The 19,590-nt window shown below is 36.6% G+C and overlaps 1 protein-coding gene and 1 pseudogene across 3 annotated transcripts in view; both read right to left on the bottom strand.

Moving 5' to 3' along the window:
- The window catches only part of GUCY1A2 (guanylate cyclase 1 soluble subunit alpha 2), a 432,229-nt gene that overhangs the window by 52,858 nt on the left and 359,781 nt on the right, over positions 1–19,590 (bottom strand). For both annotated transcript variants that reach the window (XM_082339920.1, XM_082339921.1), the window contains one exon: positions 6,831–6,985. In XM_082339920.1, coding sequence (XP_082196046.1) covers positions 6,831–6,985 — 155 coding nt within the window. The remainder of the gene's footprint in view (positions 1–6,830; positions 6,986–19,590) is intronic.
- The window catches only part of LOC309604887 (DNA endonuclease RBBP8 pseudogene), a 421,592-nt pseudogene that overhangs the window by 383,417 nt on the left and 18,585 nt on the right, over positions 1–19,590 (bottom strand). The gene's annotated exons all lie outside the window — the stretch shown is intronic.

Raw genomic sequence — 19,590 nt, 5'->3', positions numbered from 1 at the left:
ATCCCTAAAGAAGAAGAAATTAAAATATACCTAGAGATAAATGAAAATGAAAACATGATGATCCAAAACATAAGAGATGCAGCAAAAGCAGTTCTAAGAGGTAAGTTTATAGCAATAAAATCTTACCTCAAGAAACAAAAGAATTCTTAAATAAACAACCTAACCTAACATCTAAAGCAACTGTAGAAAGAAGACAAAAAAAAACCCGAAGTTAGTAGAAGGAAAGAAGTCATAAAGATCACAGCAGAAATAAATGAATAGAGATGAAGAAAACAATAGCAAAGATCAATGAAACTAAAAGCTGGTTCTTTGAGAAGATAAACAAAATTGATAAACCTTTAGCCAGACTCATCAAGGAAAAGAGGGAGAGGACTCAAATCAATAAAATTCGTAATGAAAAAGGAGAAGTTACAACTGACACCACAGAAATACAAAGGATCATAAGAGACTACTAAAAGCAACTATATGCCAATAAAATGGACAACCTAGAAGAAATGGACAAATTTTTAGAAAATACAACCTTCCAAGACTGAACCAGGAAGAAATAGAAAAAATGAACATACCAATCACAAGTACTAAAATTGAAACTATGATTAACTATGATTAAAAATCTTCCAACAAACAAAAGTCCAGGACCAGATGGCTTCACAGGTGAATTCTATCAAACATTTAGAGACCAGTTAACATCTATCCGTCTGAAACTCTTCCAAAAAACTGCAGAGGGAAGAACACTCCCAAGCTCATTCTAGTAGGTCATCATAACCCTGATAACCAAAACCAGACAAAGATACCACACACACACAAAAAAATTACAGGTCAATATCACTGATGAACATAGGCGCAAAAATTCTCAACAAAATACTAGCAAGCTGAATCCAACTGTACATTAAAAGGATAATATACAATGATCAAGTGGGATTTATTCCAGTGATGCAAGGATTCTTCAGTATGCACAAATCAATCGGTGTGATACACCACATTAACAAACTGAAGAATAAAAACCATATGATCATCTCAATGGATGCAGAAAAAGGTTTTGACAAAATTCAACACTGACTTATGATAAAAGTTCCCCAGAAAGTGGGAATAGAGGGAACTTACCTCAATGAATAAAGGCCATGCAAGACAAACCCACAGCCAACATCATTCTCATCAGTGAAAAGCTGAAAACATTTCCTCTTAGATTAAGAACAAGGCAAGGATGCCCAGTGTCACCACTTTTATTCAACATATTTTGGAAGTCCTAGCCACAGCAATCAGAGAAGAAAAAGAAATAAAAGAAAACCAAATTGGAAAAGAAGATGTAAAACTGTCATTGTTTGCAGATGACATGATATTATATATAGAAAATCCTAAATATTTTATCAGAAAACTACTAGAGCTGATCAATGCATTTGGTAAAGTTGCAGAATACAAAATTAATGCACAGAAATCACTTGCATTCCTATACACTAACAACAAAAGATCAGAAAGAGAAATTAAAGAAACAATCCCATTTATCATTCCATAAAAAAGAATAAAATACCTAGGAATAAAGCCATCTAAGGAGACAAAAGACCTCTACTCTGAAAAGTATAAGATGCTGATGAAAGAAATCAGAGATGACACAAACAGATGTTCTTGGATTGGAAGAATCAATACTGTCAAAAGGACTTAGTACTCAAGGCAATCTACAGATTCAATGCAATTCCTATCAAATTACCAATGGCATTTTTCATAGAAGGAGAGCAAAAAATTTTTTAAATTTGTATTGAAACACAAAAGACCCTGAATAGTCAAATCAATCTTGAGAAAGAAAAGCAGAGCTGTAGGAATCAGACCCCCTGACTTCATACTATACTACAAAGCAACAGTAATCAAAACAATAAGGTACTGGCACAAAAACAGAAATATCAATGAATGGAATAGGATAGAAAACTCAGAAATAAACTCACACACCTATTGTCAATTAATCTACAACAAGGGAGGCTAGAATATACAATGGAGAAAAAGACAGTCTCTTCAATAAGTGGCACTGGGAAAGCTGGAAAGCTACATATAAAAGAATTAAATTAGGACACTCCCTAACACCAAATACAAAAATAAACTCAAAATGGATTAAAAACTTAAATATAAGGCTAAATACTATAAAACTCTTAAAGGAAAACATAGGCATAACACTCTTTGGCATGAATCACAGCAAGATCTTTTTTGACCCATCTCCTAGAGTAAGGGAAATAAAAACAAAAATAAACAAATGAGACCTAAGGAAACTTAAATGCTTCTGCACAGTAAAGGAAACCATCAACAATACAAAAAGACAACCCACAGAGGGAGAAAATATTTGCAAATGATGTGATCGAGAAGGGATTAGTCTCCAAAATATGCAAACAGCTCATGCAGCTCTAGGTCAAAAAAAACAAGCAACCCAATCAGAAAGTGGGCAGAATATCTAAACAGATAGCTCTCCAAAGAAGACATACAGATGGCCAAGGAGCATATGAAAAGATGCTCAACATCATTAATTATCAGAGAAATGCAAATCGAAACTACAATGAAGTATCATCTCCCAGCAGTCGAATGGCCATCATCAAAAAGTCTACAAACAATAAATGCTGGAGTGGGTGTGGAGAAAAGGGAACCCTCCTACACTGTTGGTGGGAATGTAAATTGGTACAACTACTATGGAGAACAGCATGGGGATTCCTTAAAAAACTTAAAATAGAACTACCATATGACCCAGCAATCTCACTCCTGGGCATATATCCAGAGAAAACCATAATCCAAAAGGATACAAGCACCCTAATGGTCATTGCAGCATATTTACAATTGCCAAGTCATGGAAGCAAGCTAAATGTCCATTGACAGAGGAATGGATAAAGATGATGTGGTATATATATACAATGGAATATTATTCAGCCATGAAAAAGAATGAAATAATGCCATTTGCAGCAACATGGATGGACCTAGAGATTCTCATACTAGGTGAAGTAAGTCAGACAGAGAAAGAAAAATATTATATGGTATCACTTGTATGTGGAACCTAATTTTAAAAAAGATACAGCTGCATAGCACAGGGAGATCAGCTTGGTGCTTTGTGACCACCTAGAGGAGTGGGATAGGGAGGGTGGGAGGGAGAGGCCAGAGGGAGTGGATATGGGGATATACATATACATATAGCTGATTCACTTTGTTATACAGCAGAAACTAATACAACATTGTAAAGCAAGTATACTCCAATAAAGATGTGAAAAAAAAAGATAAAAGTGAACTCATTTACAAAACAGAAGCAGACTTATAGATATTGAAAACAAACTTATGGTTAACAAAGGGGAGACGTGGCACCGGTGGGATAAATCAGGAGCTTGGGATGAATACCTGCACGCTGCTATATATAAGATGGATAACCAAAAAAGACCTACTGTATAGCACAGGAAACTGTATTCAATATTCTGTGATAACCTATATGAGAAAAGAATCTAAAAAAGAATGATTATATTTATATGTATAGCTGAATCACTTTGCTGTACAACTGAAATAACACAACATTGTAAATCAACTATACTCCAAAGAAATTAAAATATTAAAAAAAAATTTTTAGAAACCTGTCTGAAGATTTCAAAATAACCAGACAATATAGAACATTTTTCAGCATTTAATTCAGGAAAGAAAATTGGAAATTTCAAGCTCTTATGATCTTAATACTCAGTTTAACTTCACAAATTCCTATTTGCTCTAAGAAAGTTCAATTTTATCTCCTCTTAGAGAATGTCCATGAAACATCCACCTGGCATTTCACTTTGAGTATCCTGGGAAAGGGAAGTATACTCTACACTTGTGGATTCATAAATCACTTGTGCTATGTGGAATAGAACAATTATACATAGCTGAAGTGTATAGATTGGTATATATAAAACCAACAGAAAGCACTTGGGCAGGAACACATCCAGAATCTGAAAACCAAGTCACACTGAGATCATATACCTAAATTTAGTTTTCTAGAAACTTACCAGGAACCAAAGTACATTGTTTTTAATGGTATCCCAGATAAAAATGGATGTCAAAGGTCATTGAGTCCAATCACTCTTCTGAAGCATGGAAGACAAGTTGAAACAGCAAATGGTTTGGATTCCAGGGTCTCAGTAATTAGCTACATTTCCATCAAGGAAATGGGAATAAAATTACCTGATTTCAAGCACTGGATTGCTGCCCTTCTCAACTCCTAATCTGTTCTCTCTACAACCTTGGAGATCTTTTTAAAGTACAAATCTGGTCAAGTCACTCCTCTGCTTAAAACACTTCAATGTCTTTCTTTGCTCTTAGGGTTAAGTTGAAATCCCTTAACATGAATTACAGCTTCAGTTGTTCTGACTTCAGTCTATCTCTTCATCCTCATTTTAGTCCACTCCTCCTGTTGCTCTAATACTCTCATCAGGTCCTTTTGACCTGAGTACTAGTCTATTGTAATAAACTGTTTATTTGTATACATCTACCATCTGGTCTGTAGTCTCCTCCATGAAGGCAAAGATCATATTTATGCTGTTTATTGTTGTAACATTAGTGACTATCATAGTGCTTGGAATATAGTAGGTACTCTACAAGTATTTGTTGAAAGAAGGGAAGGAGGGAGGAACACAGAAACAGATGGAGGAAAAGTGTTAATTTTGAGGATAGACCAAACATAAAAATATTTTTATAAAGTATTATTAGAAATTATAAGATTTGAGACCAGTCAGAGAAAGTATCTTTTATAATCTACCCAGACAGCAGCTCAATTTGTTCATCTATGTCTCCATTTGTATTTTGGTGGGGGAGAGGAGGGGGGAAAGATCATAACAGAACAAAATATTTCAATGCTCACAATGTTTTAAATGATTCAATTCTTCAGACTTTATTGATCACCAAGGATAATTACAAACTCCCACCAATGTGAAAAAGATTATTAAAACTCAAAGACAACACCCAAATGCACAGAGTCTGTGTGGCTTGTGGGGTTTCCTTTATTGGTCACATGTAAACAAAGCCAGCTATAGCAATGATATTTAAGCTCAGGGTATAACTCCTCACATGGTTGACCCATTCTTTACACATCATTTTTTTAAAATGGAGTTTCTATAAATCTACCCTAACTTATACAAACAGGAAACATATGTATTAGCTCCATGATGGGAAAAATCATAACCATGGTAGGAGTATATAGGTGAGGTGGTTGATCTTCAGGAACTTTTCCTTACCCCATGGTCTAGAGAACAAAGTGCAGTGATCTAGAGCACTGATCTAGAGAAGCTTCTTAATTCCATTTAATATGGAAATCATTGTCAGATCATATGTATTATGCCCAGAATTGTGTTAGAAAAATTGGGAGAAATTTAAAAGAAGCAAAACCCTTATATAAATACCCTAAAAATGACATGTAGTTCTTAAGCAACTTTATCTTGATTTTATATTTGTAATTTCTTCCCCTTTCTCATGTGCTCCTTAGGAATCTGGAAATACTTGTCTTTTATCTAAGAAACCTTAACTTCCCTCTGTAAAGATGTGGTATCCAAAGCTTCAAAGTGTCACCATTTTGTTTGTTATTATAAATCAACATTTATTATCTATGTATTTAAAGTTTCTGCTTCTGGGGTTTTTTTGTTAGCCTGGGTTAACATGGTAGTCATGCTAATAAAAATATCCATGGTCGCCATTTCTACTTTACTGTTTTACAATGTGATTTCTAAGTCATTTAAATCATGGAACTAATGAAATAGCTTGTACACCAAAACTTAGCATTAGGCCAAAGTCTACCAAGTAGGAGATATTCATACTATTTTCTTAGTATAGAGATATTTATCTTATCAGTACATTTATTCATTAATTTGATAAGTATTTATAGAGTGCTTATTATGTGCTAAACATTTTTTTGTAAGTTTTGGAGGTATAATGATGAGCCAAGAAGACCTGGTCTCTGCCCATATGACACTTAATAGCTAGTGCCTGGAGCTTGACATCTACCAGGCACAAAACAAAGATGACTTCAACTGTCAAAATGTGTAGAGTTGTCAAATATGACCTTTAAGATAAATAGAGTTTGAAGTTTTACTCTGTACCCAGTATATATTTAACTTTAGAGAGTCCCTATTTATATTCATTATTTAGAAGAATAAAAACAGACAATTATCTTTTCTATCTTATTCCTTTGATTTTTATAAACATTGAGAAACATTTTGAAAATGTTAGGATTTCTAGTGTGTTGCAGACCCTTAACATTTACTCTCCTGTATTTTTTTCTTTTTTTTGATTTTTGGCTGCATTGGGTCTTTGTTGCTGTGCGCAGGCTTTCTCTAGTTGTGGCGAGCGGGGGTTACTCTTCATTCAAGTGTACAGGCTTCTCATTGTGGTGGCTTCTCTTGTTGCACAGCATGCACTCTAGGCGTGCGGGCTTCAGTAGTTGTGGCACGTGGGCTCAGTAGTTGTGGCACATGGGCTTAGTTGTTCCATGGCATGTTGGATCTTCCTGGACCAGGGCTCGAACCCATGTCCCCTGCACTGGCAGGTGGATTCTTAACCACTGTGCCACCTGGGAAAACACTGCTCTCCTGTATTTTAAACAGGAATACCTAAGGAGGACAGAGACTGTGGGAAATGATAAACCTGCATTTACCTCTCAGTCAAGTCAGGTTTTCCGTGTACTTTCTTAGGGTACAAATTACATTTTGTGTCATAATTGCTATCTTTCAGACTGGATGGATCTACTCATATTATCTTAGACAATAACAGGATCAAGAAAAAAATAGAGTCTCACAAGTGACAGGCTATTAGTATAACGCAATGCCAAAGACAGGGGGAGAAGGCCAAAGAACACTTACTGGTAAGTGGTTGGGCTGACATTGATGCGTCGAGGGTGACTTCCCGATTCGAATTTGCTTGCCAGAGTGACATTATTTCCAAACAGGCAATATCGTGGCATTCTTACCCCAACAACTCCAGCCAGCACAGAGCCTGAGTGAATGCCTATTCTCATCTAAAAAAGAAAAGGAAAAGGATATATTTATGTTTTCATTTGGTATGCTATTATTTTAATAAGGTACTGCTGAACCATTAAACTCCTAGCTCCTCAAAGATAGGGACTGGGGTCTTGGTCATTTTTGTGAGCCAAATATCTGGACTATTATATCAGTAGTATCAATGAACATGGATGGTGTGGAATAAATGAACAAATGGATTAATTATAAGAAAAAAACTACATTTAATTTTCTATTGTAACACAATAAATCCAGTTGTGTTACAATTTAAATCAGGTTTTATTTGTATCTAGTATGCTCTAATAAATGGAAAATGTATTATTCTCCCTCCAGTTATTCTAACATAAAACCCTATTTTTTCCTTCATAGCATTAAACACAATTGTAAATTAAATATTTATATTTCTGTTTATCTGTTCATTTAAAATAGTTTTCTCTCTGTTTATTTCAGATCACTTCTATTTCCACATTTACTAATCTTTTCTTTTGTAATGCCTTATCTTTTGCTAATCACATCCAGTGTATTTTTCTTCTTAGGTATTGTGATTTTCCTTTCTCAAAGTTCAATTCGAACTTTTTTTTTTAATCTTTCAGGTATTAAATTAACTTTTGAATATATGGAATACAATTAAAATAACTGTTTTAATATTTTTGTCTGCTAATTCTAACATATGCTCCAGTTCTGTATCAATTTTGATTGACTGATTTTTCTCATTATTATGGGTCATATTTTTCAGCTTTTCTGAATGCCTAGTAAATTTTGGTTGGATGTTAGGTATCATGACTTGACTTTGTTGAGTGCTGGATATGTTTTATATTCTTATAAATATTCTTGAGCTTTGTCCTGGGATGCAGTCAAGGTACTTGGAAAGTTTTTTCTTTTTTCCTTTCAAGTCTTGCTTTTTAAAATTTGTTAGGCAAGTCTTGAGCTGTGTTTCATGTAGGGCTAATTATTCCCCACTAGTGAGGCAAGGACCCTCTGAGTACTATACCCAATGCCTATGATTTATGAGGTTTTCCAGTTCTCCTGATGGGTTCTGGCATTTTTCTAAGTCTTGTGTGAGTTCAAGGAACTTTTTCTCTAATCCTTTCAGGTATTTTTCCCTGTTGGGCTCAGGTAGTTTTCTCACATATAAACAACAATCAGTAAGTTAAGGAACATATAGGAGGCTCCTTGGAAGATCTCTGGTGGTCTTTTTGCACCTCTCTCCTTAGTGGTACTCTGTCTGTGAATTCTAGTTTTTTTGCTCTCCATAGACTCTCAGCTTCATCTCTTCAACTTGGGGAGTTTGTTGGGTTCCTCCTGATTTTTCCTTCCCTGCACTGCAGCTTGAATGTACCCCAAAGACATACGCCAGGGAAATCATATGTTTCATTTTGTTCCCTGTCTCTCAGGCATCACTGTCTTCCATTGCCTAATGTCCAATGTCATGAAACTGTCCTTTTTTTTTTTTTTTTTAAAGTATTTATTTATTTATTTATGGCTGTGTTGGGTCTTCGTTTCTGTGCAAGGGCTTTCTCTAGTTGTGGCAAGCGGGGGCCACTCTTCATCGCGGTGCGCGGGCCTCTCACTGTCGCGGCCTCTGTTGTTGCAGAGCACAGGCTCCAGACGCGCAGGCTCAGTAGTAGTGGCTCACGGGCCCAGCTGCTCCGCGGCACATGGGATCTTCCCAGACCAGGGCTCGAACCCGTGTCCCCTGCATTGGCAGGCAGACTCCCAACCACTGCGCCACCAGGGAAGCCCGAAACTGTCCTTTTGTACATTTTGTCCAGATTTTTAATTGTTGAGGCTGGGAGTGTAAACCCAGCCTGTTCTTTCATATTGGCTGGGAGAAGAAATGAGATGTACTTTTTTTAAAGAACACAAACTATCTTAAAAATTTAGGCCTATTTCTGATGAGAGATTGTCTGTTTGGATTTAAAGACAAAAAAAAATGTAATTGTTATTGCAAGTTCCTATGCCTGATGCACAGTGAGGCCAAAAGAACCAAAACATTGGAGTTGGGGGTAGGGAAAGGTTTATTGCAGAGTGATGCAAGGATACAGGTGGCTCATGCTCTAAGAAAACCCTGAGGTTCCTGAAGGGTTTTGGCAGAGCATTTTTAAAAGCCAGGTGAGGGAGGGGGGTTGCAGGGTATGTGATCAGCTCATGCACAATTCTCTGATTGGATGATTGTGAGGTAACAGGGAGGTGTCACAAGGGTTAACATTATCAGTCCTTAGTCTCCAAGAGGCCTGGGGCTATGTGCTCATGGTCATGAAGTAGTTAACTTCTTCCATTTGGTGGGGAGTTCTCACATCTGTAAAACAACTAAGGGAATGTGCATCAAATACTGTTATCTAGGTACTTCAGAGAGGAGCTATGGCAGAGGATATGGGGAAGGCCTGTTTCAGGAAGGCCCCATAGGGTCCTGCTCTGTTACATAACGAATGGTAGTATTCCTTATAAACAAACATAACGCACTTTTGTCTAAAATTAGCAAAGCATTTTGAAAAATTTTATTATATTTCTTTGCTTTCAGAAGGTCTATTTATATTAAATTACCTTGTGCAATATAAGATTGTCTAAAAACACCCAGACCTTAAATACTAAGATTGTCATGTTAGACCTGTGATCTTTTTAAGCAGTAAAAGAGCAGAAATGAGTATCAAACCGACACATTTTACAGCCACTATATTCTGTGCTTTTAGTCTGAGAAGAATACTCCATACCCCACCAACTATACTGAAGGCTTATATGGTTCCACCCCTGCCTCTTTTCAAAAGACCTGAGGCTGTTCTTTTCTTTTTTTTAAACTAAATTGTCATAATAAGAATTATTATAACCTAAAAAGCCTGAAGATAAAAACCCTGGTATTCTTGAGAAGGCGGATGGAGAAATGGTTATTTAAAAAACCCTTATCTCTTAGAAGACTACCTTAAAACATACACAAGAATATCAACAAACACAAAAATAGCACAGATTTGCTGTTACTGTCACTATAATGGAACAGGACTCAGAAAAAGTATTTACTTTTGGATATAAGGAGATACCATTGAGAACTTACAAGCTGAATCATCAGACTCTGTTTTCTTTTACATTTCTTTCAACAACTTCTTGAGATTTCCCAGGAGTTGTTACCTTATAAGGAAGTCACTGATTGCCACATTCAGAATCTGCCTCTTGCATCTAGCAGTTAGACAAAGTAGAGAGCTACTTTTTTTTTCTTTTTTTTAACATCCTTATTGGAGTATAATTGTTTTACAATGGTGTGTTAGTTTCTGCTTTATAACAAAGTGAATCAGCTATACATATACATATATCCCCATATCTCCTCCCTCTTGTGTCTCCCTCCCACCCTCCCTACCCCACCTCTCTAGGTGGTCACAAAGCACCGAATTGATCTCCCTGTGCTATGCAGCTGCTTTCCACTAGCTATCTATTTTACATTTGGTAGTGGATATATGTCCATGCCACTCTCTCACTTCGTCCCAGCTTACCCTTCCCGCTCCCCGTGTCCTCAAGTCCATTCTCTAAGTCTGCATCTTTATTCCTGTCCTGCCCCTAGGTTCTTCAGAACCTTTTTTTTTTTAGATTCCATATATATGTTTTAGCATACGGTATTTGTTTTTCTCTGTCTGACTTACTTCACTCTGTATGACAGACACTAGGTCCATCCACCTCACTACAAATAACTCAATTTTGTTTCTTTTTATGGCCAATATTCCATTATATATATGTGCCACATCTTTGTTTGTTTTTTTTTTTTTTTTTTTTTTTTGGGTGTGTTGGGTCTTCATTTCTGTGCGAGGGTTTTCTCTAGTTGCCGCGAGCGGGGGCCACTCGTCATCGCGGTGCACGGGCCTCTCACTGTCGCGGCCTCTCTTGATGCAGAGCACAGGCTCCAGATGCGCAGGCTCAGTAGTTGTGGCTCACGGGCTTAGTTGCTCCGCGGCATGTGGGATCTTCCCAGACCAGGGCTCGAACCCGTGTCCCCTGCATTGGCAGGCAGATTCTCAACCACTGCGCCACCAGGGAAGCCCTGTGCCACATCTTTAGAGAGCTACTTTTAACTGTCAATGAGAGATTTAGATTCATTTTGGCAAGATTAAAATTTATTTAATTGGTTAACCAAGTAGTAACGTTTGCATCCATCTGGTCAGTATACTCTAGCTAAAGAGGATTGCTTTGCACTAAACCAGTGGTTGTCAGCTGGGGCCATCTGTGCCCCTCAGTGGACATTTGACAATGTCTTGAGACATTTTTTATTTTTACAACTGGGATGGAGAACTATTATTGGCATCTATTCAGTAGAGCTAGAGATTCCTAGGACACCTTTCCCACGTGAAAGAATTTTCCAGTTCAAAATATCAATAGTGCTGAGGTTGAGAAACCTGCATTAAACAGACCTCTGGCAACTTATAAACACTTAGCAGAGCAACACACACACACACACACACACAAATAAATGCTTTAATAAGATCAGTGCTTTGGTAAATAACATTAGACTTCACTTTTTAGAGAAAGTTCATGAAAAAATTGTGTTTGTCCTAGGAATTTATTGAAAAACACAGTAACTTTAGGATTTATCTTGAGGTTAGGATATCTATTACTCAATCTCCCATACCTATATGAAATGTATGAAATAATGCAAAACTCTGGGACATATCAAAATGCCCAGTAATCAAAGGGTTCAGTTATTCTCATAATACTCTACTGATTATTTATTTGCCAAGGCACATAAACAACTGCCTTTCTAGATAACATGCCTCCTGCAGCTCTTAAAAATAGAAGGCTTATATAGTTCAACCTCAGCTAGTCAAAACTCATCTGATTTAGTTTAGTCCAGCTCCCTCATTTTACAAATAAACTGAAGTCAAGAGGAGCACAATGAAAAGAGCAAATTAGTGTTTGGGCCAGCTGTAGGCCATAGGTCAGTTGGCTCTGGGTTCAGTAAACTAAAAAAGACACCCAAATTAAAAAGGTCCTCAGTTTGTTTCTGCAAGGCCCATCAGACTAAGGCTTACTTTTGGGAAAGCCAGAGGGCTATAGAAAATATAGTCTCCACTCTTACAGGGCACACACAAAATCTCACACTCTGGGACCCAGAGCAGAAGCAGTAATTTGAAAGGAGCCTGGGTCAGATCCACCTACTGATTTTGGAGACCATCCAGAGAGGCAGGAGGCAACTGGAGCTTACCCTGGGGACATAAACACTGGTGGCAGCACTTTTGGGGAACTCTTTGTATGAGAAGGATGATGGTGCTGGCAAGCAGCATTTTGGAATCCTCCATCTAGCTTATTAGCAATAGGACCCAGCCCTGCCCACTAGCCTGTCTGCACCAAGAGTAGGACACCTCAGGCCAAGCAGCTAGCTGGGCAGGGACACAGGCCTACCCACCAGCAGTCCAGCTGCCTTAAGACCACCTGTGCCCACAGACACCCTGGGACCCAGTCCTGCCTCCAACTGGCAGACAACTATTCCAAGACCACCAGGGCCCTGCAGCCAGAGACCACCCTAGACTGAGCTCTGCCCACCAGTAGGCTAACATCAGCTTCAAAATTCTCCTGGGACCAGGCCTTACCTCTGCCTACCAGTGAACAGACACCAGCATCAGGACTACCACAGTCTCACAGCTTGCTCGTCAGGACCCAGCCCACCCACCAGCAGGCTGCACCAACTCAAGGACCCGTTGGGCCCCAGCCTCACCCACCAGCAGGGCAAAACCAGCTCTGGGACAATCTTGGGCCCCATAACCCCCAGGATCCAGCCCCACCCACTAGCAGACTGACACAAGCTTTGGGACACCTCAGCTGCAATCAACTGTGTCAGGAATCAGCCCTGCCCATCAGCAGGCTGACACTAGATCTGGAACCCCCAATTCCACAACTACCAATCTTGGAATCAAGCTCCACCCTCCAGTGGTCTGGCAGTAGCCCTGGGGCCCCCCAGAGCCCTGCAGCTAGCCACTTTGTGACTTTACCCTGCCTGCCAGTGGCTGGTAGCCTGTAAACTGACAAGACCAAGACCTGTCATGCCTACCAGATCACATACAGCAGTCAGCCAGCCACAATACAATGACTTACATAGCCCACATTGGGGGCACCCCTAGAGCATAGAGATCTGGTGACCAGAGCAGAGTGCACTGCTAGGAACATAGAAAATCTCCTACACAAGGCTACTTCTCCAAGGTGGGGAAATGTAACCAACCTACTAAATACATAGAAATAAAAACAGCAAATTAGGCAAAATGAGGCAGTAGAAGATTATGATCCAAAGAAAGGCACAAGATAAAACCCCAGAAGAACTAAGAGAAGTTGAGATAAGCAATCTACCTGATAAAAAAAGAAAATTACTAACCAATATCACTGATGAACATAGATGCAAAAAACAATCAACAAAATATTAGCAAACAGAATTCAAAAAAATGATACACCATGATCAAGTGGGATTTACCACAGGCCTGCAAAGATGGCTCAATATCTGAGAACCAATCAATGTGATACACCATATTAACAAACAAGAAGTGGTGTGATGAATTGGGAGATTGGGACTGACATACATACACTAATATGTATAAAATGGATAACTAATGAGAACCTGCTGTATAAAAAAATAAAATAAAATTCAAAAAAATCATATGATCATCTCAGGAGATGCAGAAAAAGTTTTTGACAAAATTCAACAAACATTTTTGATAAAAAAACTTTCAAAAGAGTGGTTATTGAGCAAACATACTCCAACATAATAAGGGCCATATGTGACAAACCCATGGCCAACATTACACTCAACAGTGAAAAGCTGAAAGTATTTCCTCTAAGATTAGGAACAAGACAAGGATGCCTACTTGTGACACTTTTATTCAACATACTATTAGAAGCCCTAGCCACAGCAATCATACAAGAAAAAGAAATAAAGGATTCCAAATTGGAAAGGAAGAAGTGAAACTGTCACTGTTTGCAGATGACATGATACTATACATAGAAAATCCTAAAGATGCCACCAAAACCTATATATATAACTCATCAATGGATTCAGTCAACTTGCAGGAGACAAAATTAAAATACAGAAATTTGTTGCATTTCTATACTCTAACAACAAAGTATCAGAGAAATTAAGAAAACACTCCCATTTATAATTGCATTAAAAAGAATAAAATACCTAGGCATAAATCTAACCAAGGAGGTAAAAGACCCATACTCAGAAAACTAAAAGACTCTGATAAAAGAAATTGAGGAAGACACAAACAGATGGAAAGATATACCATTTTCATGGATTGGAAGATTGAATATTGTTAAAATGATCATACTACTCAAGGCAATCTACAGATCAATGGAATTCCTATCAAAATATCAATGGCATTTGTGGAAACACCAAAGACTCTGAATATCCAAAATAATCTTGAGAAAGAAGAACAAAGCTGAGGGTATCATATTCCTGATTTTGAACTGATTTGAACAGTAGTCAAAACAGTACAATACTGGCAGAAAAGAGACACATAGATCAATGGAACAGAGTAGGGAGCCCAGAAACCCACTCTTATTTTCATGCAAGAATATGCAATGATGAAAAGACAGCCTCTACAATAAATGGTGCTACATGAAAAAGAATCAGACTGGACAACTCTCTCAACCATGTAGAAAAATCAACTCAAAATGGATTGAAGACTGAATTTAAGAACTAAAGCCATAAAATTTCTAGAAGAAAACATAGGCAGTAGGTTCTTTGACATCACTCTTAGTAATTACTTTTTGAATATGTCTCCTCAGGCAAGGGAAGCAAAAGCACGAATAGACAAACAGTACTACATCAAACGAAAAAGATTTGCACAGAGAAGGAAAAGATCAACAAAAGGAAAAGAACACTTACTCAATGGGAGAAGCTATTTGCAAGTGATATATCTAGTAAGGAGTTAATATCCAAAATACACAAAGAACTCATAAAACTCAACATCAAAACAACAACCCAATTAAAAAAATAGGTAGAGGATCTGAATAGATATTTTCCAAGGAAGACACACAGATGGCCAACAGGCACACGAAAAAGATGCTAATCATCAGGGAAGTGCAAATAAAAACCACAATAATATATCACCTCATACCTGTCCAAATGGCTTTTATCAAAAAGACACCAAGTAACAATTGTTGGAATGAATGTGGAGAAAAGGGAACGCTTGTGCACTGTTGGTGAGAATGTAAAATGGTGCAGTCACTACAGAAAACAGTATGGAGATTTCACAAAAATTTTAAAATAGAACTATCACATGATTCAGAAATTCCACTCCTGACTATTTATCTAAAGAAAATTAAAACATAAATTAGAAAAGATATATGTATCCCAAATATTAATTGCAACATTATTTACAATAGCTAAGATATGGAGCAACCTAAGCATTAATCACCAGATGATAGATAAAGAAGCTATGAGATATATATATAAATACACACACATATATATAAAATAAATATATAATGAGTATATTATATATTTACTTATAATATAAACACACATATATATTTATATGTATTTATATTATATATATTATATATTATACAATATTATATATTTATATATAAATAAAATAAATATATAATAAATAAATAATATAGAATATTACTCAGCCATAAAAAAGAATGAAATTTCACCATGTGTGACAACATGGATGGACCTAGAGGGTATTATGCTAAGTGAAATAAGACCAACTGAGAAAGACAAACACTGTATGATTTCACTATATGTGGAATCTAAAGAACAAAATATATGAACAAACAGAAAACAGAAAAAAAGTTATAGATACAGAGAGGAGTGTTGTGGGGAGAGGTAAGAAATAGGTGGGGGGGGGGGTTAAGAGGTATAAACTTCCAGTTGCAATACAAACGAGTCACAGTATAAATATACAGTGTGGGCCTGATTGCTCCAGCTCCGTTTTTCTTTCTCAAGATTGCTTTGGCTATTTGGGGTCTGTTGTTTCCATACAAATTGTGCAATTTTTTGTTCTAGTTCTGTGAAAAACACCATTCATAGTTTCATAGGGATTGCATTGAATCTGTAGATTGCTTTGGGTAGTATAGTCATTTTCACAATGCTGATTCTTCCATTCCAAGAGCATGGTATATCTCTCCATCTGTTTGTATCATCTTTAATTTCTTTCATCAGTGTCTCATAGTTTTCTGCACACAGGTCTTTTGCCTCCTTTGGTAGGTATATTCCTAAGTATTTTATTCTTTTTGTTGCAAGGATAAATGAGATTTTTTTCCTTAATTTCTCTTTCAGATATTTCATCATTAGTGTATAGGGATGCAAGAGATTTCTGTGCATTAAATTTGTATCCTGCTACTCTACCAAATTCATTGATTAGCTCTGGTAGTTTTCTGGTAGCATCTTTAGGATTCTCTATGTATAGTATCATGTCATCTGCAAAGAGTGACAATTTTACTTCTTGTATTCCAATTTGAATTCCTTCTATTTCTTTTTCTTCTCTGATTGCTGTGGCTAAAGCTATAGTAATCAAGACAGTATGGTACTGGCAAAAAACCAGAAACTTAGATCAATGGAACAGAATAGAAAGCCCAGAGATAAATCCATGCACATATGGTCACCTTATCTTTGATAAAGGAGGCAAGACTACACTATGGAGAAAAATCAGCCTCTTCAATAAGTGGTGTTGGGAAAACTGGACAGCTACATGTAAAAGAATGAAATTAGAACACTTCCTAACACCATACACAAAAATAAACTCCAAATGTAAAGACCTAAATGTAAGGCCAGACACTATCAAACTCTTAGAAGAAAACATAGGCAGAACACTCTATGACATAAATCACAGCAAGATCCTTTTTGAACCACCACATAGAGAAATGGAAATAAAAACAAAAATAAACAAATGGGACCTAATGAAACTTAAAAGCTTTTGCACAACAAAGGAAACCATAAACAAGATGAAAAGACAACCCTCAGAATGGGAGAAAATATTTGCAAATGAAGCAACTGACAAAGGATTAATCTCCAAAACTACAAGTAACCCATGCAGCTCAATATCAAAAAAACAAACAACCTAAACCAAAAATGGGCAGAAGACCTAAATAGAGATTTCTCCAAAGAAGATATACAGATTGCCAACAAACACATGAAAGGATGCTCAATATCACTAATCATTAGAGAAATGCAAATCAAAACTACAATGAGGTAACACCCCATATTGGTCAGAATGGCCATCATCAAAAAATCTACAAACAATAAATGCTGGAGAGGGTGTGGAGAAAAGAGAACCTTCTTGCACTGTTGGTGAGAATGTAAATTGGTACAGCCAATATGGAGAACAGTATGGAGGATCCTTAAAAAATTAAAAATAGAACTACCATACGACCCAGCAATCCCACTCCTGGGCATATACCCAGAGAAAACCATCATTCAAAAAGATATATGCACCCCAATGTTCATTGCAGCACTATTTCCAATAACCAGGTCATGGAAGCAAACTAAATGTCCATTAACAGATGAATGGATAAAGAAGGTGTGGTACATATATACAATGGAATATTACTCAACCATAAAAGGGAATGAAATAGTGCCATTTGCAGAGATGTGGATAGACCTAGAGACTGTCATTCAGAGTGAAGTAAGTCAGAAAGAGAAAAATAAATACCGTATGCTAACCCATATATTTGGAATCTAAAAAAAAAAAAAAAGTTTCTGATGAACCTAGGGACAGGACAGGAATAAATTAACAGATGTAGAGAATGGACTTGAAGACATGGGGAGGGGGAAGCTGGAATGAAGTGCGAGAGTAGCATTGACATATATACATTACCAAATGTAAAATAGATAGCTAGTGGGAAGCAGCTGCCTAGCACAGGGAGATCAGCTCGGTGTTTTGAGACCACCTAGAGGTGTGAGATAGAGAGGGTGGAAGGGAGACACAAGAGGGAGGGGATATGGGGGTATATGTATGCATAGAGCTGATTCACTTTGTTTTACAGCAGAAACTAACACACAATTATAAAGCAATTATACTCCAATAAAGATGTTAAAATACATGTGTATATATATATATATATATATATATATATATATATATATATATATACAGACACACTGTGGGGAATATAGTAACTATGTAATATCTTTGTATGGTGACATACAAAGATAGCATTATTGTGGTAATCATTCATTATTAGAAGTACTGTGATAGTCATTTTGAAATGTATAGAAATATCGAACACTATGTTGTGTAACAGGAATTTGAATAGTGTTGTAGATCAATTATACTTAATAAAAAAAAAAAACCCTCAGAAACTTAGATCATTTTTTGTGTTTACCAGAGGTGGGAGTTGGGATAGGGAAAATTGGATGAAGGGGGCCAAAGAGTACAAACTTCTAGTTATAAGACAAGTAAGTACTAGAGGTGTAATGTACAGCATGATCAATATAATTAACGCTGCTGTATGTTATGAAAGTTGTTAAGAGAATAAGTCCTAACTGTTCCCATCACAAGGAAATCTATTTTTCTATTTTTACAATTTTGTGTATATGAGATGTTCACTAAACTTATTGTGGGACTCATTTCATGAGGTATGTAAGTCAAATCTTTGTTCTGTACCCCTTAAACTTATCAGTGTTGTATGTCAACTATGTCTAAATAAACTTGGGGGGGAAATTTCAAGCTATTGAAAAGTCTTTAATGGTTATAATAGTAGGGAGATTAAAATGATTATTCACATTGTTAGGCAAGGTTGAGGAAAACAAATACTTCATCCTTATACCAGTATTAATTAATATTTATATAAGGTTTTATCATAAAATTCTCCTTTCACCAATAAAATCAGATTAATAAAATTTCTTTTTACATTGTTTTGTCTTGTCCTTTTATTCATAACTAATATTTCCCTGACAAGAAACAATCGATTAATGTTTCAAGTTCTAATTTCAAGAGCTCAGGATTCTTAGGAAGAATAAGATCAACTCACATAATCTATAGCTTTTACAATTTTTTCTTGTTTCTCTGATGTTCAAGAAAATGGGGAAACTCTGTGGATATGTGACATTTTTTATTTTATCAGGGGCCTCAGCCTCCAGTCTAATGGTATCAAAACATCACGTTCTCAAGTAATATGCCTGGACAAATAGCAGTTAGGGCAAAATGTCTTACTGTGTTTATTTTGATTATTACCAAGGTACCAGTCATAGATAAATTTCACTTTATAGAAAATATTTGACAAAAAATGGTTCTTATCACTGTAATGGCAACATACAATTTCAGATTTTTTTTTTTAATGAGGAGGATATTATCCTACAGAAGATGATTAGGAGAGCATGCCTGGAATTCTATGGTGGATGGCACTGAAAACAATATTAGAGACTGCTGGGAGACACAGCAATATGTATCAACTTCACCACTACCTCCTTACAAGGCACTATTTAATGTGTATGTGATTATTTAAGTACTTTTGATACGTGATAAGAGTTTTAAATTTGACCCAACTTGTAAGAGTATTAATGTTAAGACCTATACACTAAATCTGAAATTTATCTCAGAGAGAAAACAATGCAATTGATAGAAGTATAAGAAAAAAAGATTTTAAAAATGAGTTTGAGATGATGGGAGTCAAGATAGCGGACTAGGGA

Source organism: Balaenoptera borealis (assembly GCF_965194805.1).
Source record: "Balaenoptera borealis genome assembly, chromosome: 11".
Lineage (NCBI taxonomy): Eukaryota > Metazoa > Chordata > Mammalia > Artiodactyla > Balaenopteridae > Balaenoptera > Balaenoptera borealis.
The sequence above is the reverse complement of the archived record's forward strand: the minus strand, read 5'-3'. Positions and strand labels throughout refer to the sequence as shown.